Source organism: Atta cephalotes (genome assembly GCF_000143395.1).
Source record: "Atta cephalotes unplaced genomic scaffold scaffold00002, whole genome shotgun sequence".
NCBI classification, from domain to species: Eukaryota; Metazoa; Arthropoda; class Insecta; order Hymenoptera; family Formicidae; genus Atta; species Atta cephalotes.
In genome coordinates, this window is record NW_012130066.1 from 2,527,651 (window position 1) to 2,531,017 (window position 3,367).

General features: G+C 26.1%; 2 protein-coding genes across 2 annotated transcripts; both read right to left on the minus strand.

The window, feature by feature from the left end:
* Positions 1–253: 253 nt before the first annotated feature.
* Positions 254–1,035, minus strand: LOC105620103 (UPF0544 protein C5orf45 homolog). Its single transcript, XM_012201613.1, has 3 exons — positions 985–1,035; positions 845–913; positions 254–748 (listed from the first exon to the last, which is right to left on the minus strand). The coding sequence occupies exons 1-3, from the start codon at positions 1,033–1,035 to the stop codon at positions 254–256; spliced, it is 615 nt and encodes a 204-aa protein (XP_012057003.1).
* Positions 1,036–1,484: 449 nt separating this feature from the next.
* Positions 1,485–3,084, minus strand: LOC105622883 (ATP synthase subunit s, mitochondrial). The gene is made up of 5 exons (XM_012204295.1): positions 3,073–3,084; positions 2,696–2,784; positions 2,421–2,626; positions 1,823–1,985; positions 1,485–1,593 (listed from the first exon to the last, which is right to left on the minus strand). Exons 1-5 carry the CDS (start codon positions 3,082–3,084, stop codon positions 1,485–1,487), a joined length of 579 nt encoding a protein of 192 aa, XP_012059685.1.
* Positions 3,085–3,367: the final 283 nt, after the last annotated feature.

Consider the following 3,367-nt stretch of genomic DNA (forward strand, 5'->3'; position numbering starts at 1 on the left):
ACCAAAAATACATGTGTATGTATATAGATAATGAGAAGTAGGTAAATAATTTATGCATTTAATTGAAATTGTAGAATATATATTAAAATTTGTGAAAAAAGCAATTTGATATATTTTTTTGAATTTTTTATGTATTAAATTCTGTAATACAATGTTACTTTTCAGGAAAATGATATATTTAATTCAAATACTGTAGGTTTCTGCAGTATTCTTTTATTAATTTACATAGAAACTATTCAATCATTCATGAAAATTAAATATCGATAGGATCATCTAATTCACTATAAGTTTCAAAAATGTTAACAAAATCATTATGATCTTTGTTTTTATCTCTATCTTGTAAATTGCATTTATCTTCAATTCTACAATTATAATTTGTAGAACTTGTAGTCTTTTCCATTTTATCAGCAATATTTTCACTTACAAAATCATTTACAATATCTTCAGAATCACATAAATTATTATTTACAGCATTACATTTTTCATTTGTTATCATATCTTCAGTCTCATGAATACTATCAGAAGATGAATTTTGTGCATTAGATAGACATTCTTCCTTTAAGTCTAGATATTTTGTCCACTCACTTTCAACAGGTTTATCAATGTCTAATTCTTGAACAGTGTTGATAGTGTTACAATCATCATTGCTGTTCTCTTGATATAAGGAAAATGATACATCATTTGTCTTCAAATAATTCAAATGTTGAACATGAAGACGACAATCTTTGCCAGATCCTTGGAAATATATCTAGAAATAAAAACAGTGTGATTTAATATTTAATCAAAATAAAAATTATAACAAATCGTATTATTTATTAACATTAATGAATTTTGAAACGTGTACCTTCTGTATGGATTGCTTTGCATTACACAACTTGCACTGCCATTTGCGTGCTTTTTTCACTATATGTACCTATAAAGATGTGAAAGAAATGAATAGGTTATAATAAATGCTACTATTAATGATATCCAATTTAAACTTACTTGATACATTTTGCAAGAATAACAACGTAAAACATTCATATCTTGTGGCATTTCTGAATTTATGTAATTCGAAACTAGGAAACTACACAGAGAGCTTTCAATTCAAGTACGATTATAACCGCCACTCTGGAAACATCAGATCTGTTCTTTATATAGCTGAACTGGTGTAGATACACTCAACTCGTAGTACTCAGTGAAATAGATATATATAATAAATAGATATTTGAAGTTGAGCGAGAGATAGAAAAATTTTAGTGCACTTCAATGCAGCGATAAAAGAACAGACTAATTTAAAATAATAAATAGAATGGAGTAGGGTACATATGGAGGCAACAACAAATATGTCCTAAAAGTAAAAAGTCAATTCTTAATTTATTTTTTATATATTATTTTATTAAAGTACATATTGAATTAATATATTTTGTATTATATACGTTAAAAAAAATGACAAATCTGAACATTTACTATACACAAATGTGCAACTAACATTGATGTTCCATTTATGTCAATTCTATTGTACAATTTGGCAGAGCTTCTATAAGCTCTCTTCTAAGTGAAGCTTTATCTTTCAGGTATGGAATATCAGTAATCTTCAAAGCCTTCAGATTTCTGTAGAAGATAAAAAGAATTCAATATATGAGTTATATATTTTTACAATTTAACAAACATTAAAAATATTTTTTAAATATAAATATGTATAGTATTGAATTGTTCGGAAAGTTCGTGCCGATTTTGAAGGAAAATTGAAACGCAGATTTAAATTTTTAATTTCATTTATTAAATTTAAATCTTTTGCGGCACGAACTTTCCGGACAACCCAATAATGTAAAATGCTTACTTGAGATTTTTTAAACTGCGCACTCCTTGATCGGTTATACTTTTACACTCTTTGATTTCAAGAATAGTTAGGGTATCCTTTACTGCTGATAATAGTGGTAAGGCAGCGTTATATAAATAACGACAACGTATGAGTTTTACCTCGTCGATATATCTGCAACCAACTGAATTTCTATAAATATTACCCTTTATAAATATTACCTATCTAATAATATAATGATGTACAATTCATTTATGAATGCAACTGATTTTTTTTAATTAACAATAGAGAAGAAATTTCCCAAACAACAAAAAGTGTCATAAGACGTTTTCTGTGTCTAAAAGATGATTTAAAAACGTCTTATATCGTTATTATAATTTTAGACTTTGTGTTGTTGGGTTGCTATTATCTTTGTTAATAACAATATTAATTAACATAACACATTTGATTAATACATTCATTGTTCTTAATGAAAAATTTAAATTAATATCTAATTCTAAATTATATCGTATTAATTATATTGTTATTATCAAAGAATTTTCAGTTAAAATATCTCATTGTCAAATAATATTATTATAATTTATCATGTATACACATGCACATTTAATATGACACTAACCCAAATATGGAAATCCTACATGTGTTATTCCAGAGTCTGTACCATCTATTGCTTGAATATAATATTGAGTTTGATCTGACTGTAATTTATCATAATCTTTTAAATATTCTGAGAAACCTTTCCATCTGACGCTGGCACCATTCTTTAAGAGCCACTCAGCACATGCACGATCTGGGCCAATCGACTTAATTCTTTCATAGTCAACCCTCAAAATAATTATTAAAAGTTGTATATTAGCAAATAATTTAATAATATAATAATGAATTTTCGGATACCTGTTAAATGGTATAGTTAACCAATAGAAGAGTTCTTTGTTAGGCACTTTTTGGCAATAATTTGTGGTGGTTAAAAGTCCATTTAATATCTATAATATAACATTTATATAATATATTATTTATATAATATAATAAAAAAATTATATAATAAATAAATAAGTTCCTGAGTAATTTTATATTACTCATTATTTCATATAAAAATCAAAATTTCATATAAAAACATTCGAATTACATCTTTCAACATGTTATATATCACACTTTGTTTATTTTATATAATCATTTTTTATATACATATACAAAATGTGATATAATAAAAATGACAGTTAATCATATTATTATCATATATATTATTGACGAAATATAATAGTATATCATACGCGTGGCATCATTGTGCCTTCAGTTATTCTAACAACTGTATAAATTTACAACACGTCTGTAAACACTAGAAGATTAAATTTATTGTGAACAATTATGAAATAGGTTTCTTGTACCGAATATGTATCTCTGCCCGTATCAATATGGCGTACTGTTATCGATAGGAGAGAGACTGTGGAGACCTCTAGTCGAAGACGATATATATGATAAGGTTTCTCTCTGATGAAAATATGTGCACACATATTGTGCGTAACAGACGATATAGAAGATTTGAATTATTGACAACGTTTAATGATT

Coding starts and splice junctions, on each gene's coding strand:
- LOC105620103 (XM_012201613.1), bottom strand. CDS start 1,035: ATGCCACAAGATATGAATGTTTTACGTTGTTATTCTTGCAAAATGTAT. Junction 914..984: donor ATTCTTGCAAAATGTATCAA/GTAAGTTTAAAT, acceptor ACATCTTTATAG/GTACATATAGTGAAAAAAGC. Junction 749..844: donor CAAAGCAATCCATACAGAAG/GTACACGTTTCA, acceptor TTTTATTTCTAG/ATATATTTCCAAGGATCTGG.
- LOC105622883 (XM_012204295.1), bottom strand. Junction 1,986..2,420: donor TGTAGGATTTCCATATTTGG/GTTAGTGTCATA, acceptor ATAGAAATTCAG/TTGGTTGCAGATATATCGAC. Junction 1,594..1,822: donor CGCAGTTTAAAAAATCTCAA/GTAAGCATTTTA, acceptor TATCTTCTACAG/AAATCTGAAGGCTTTGAAGA.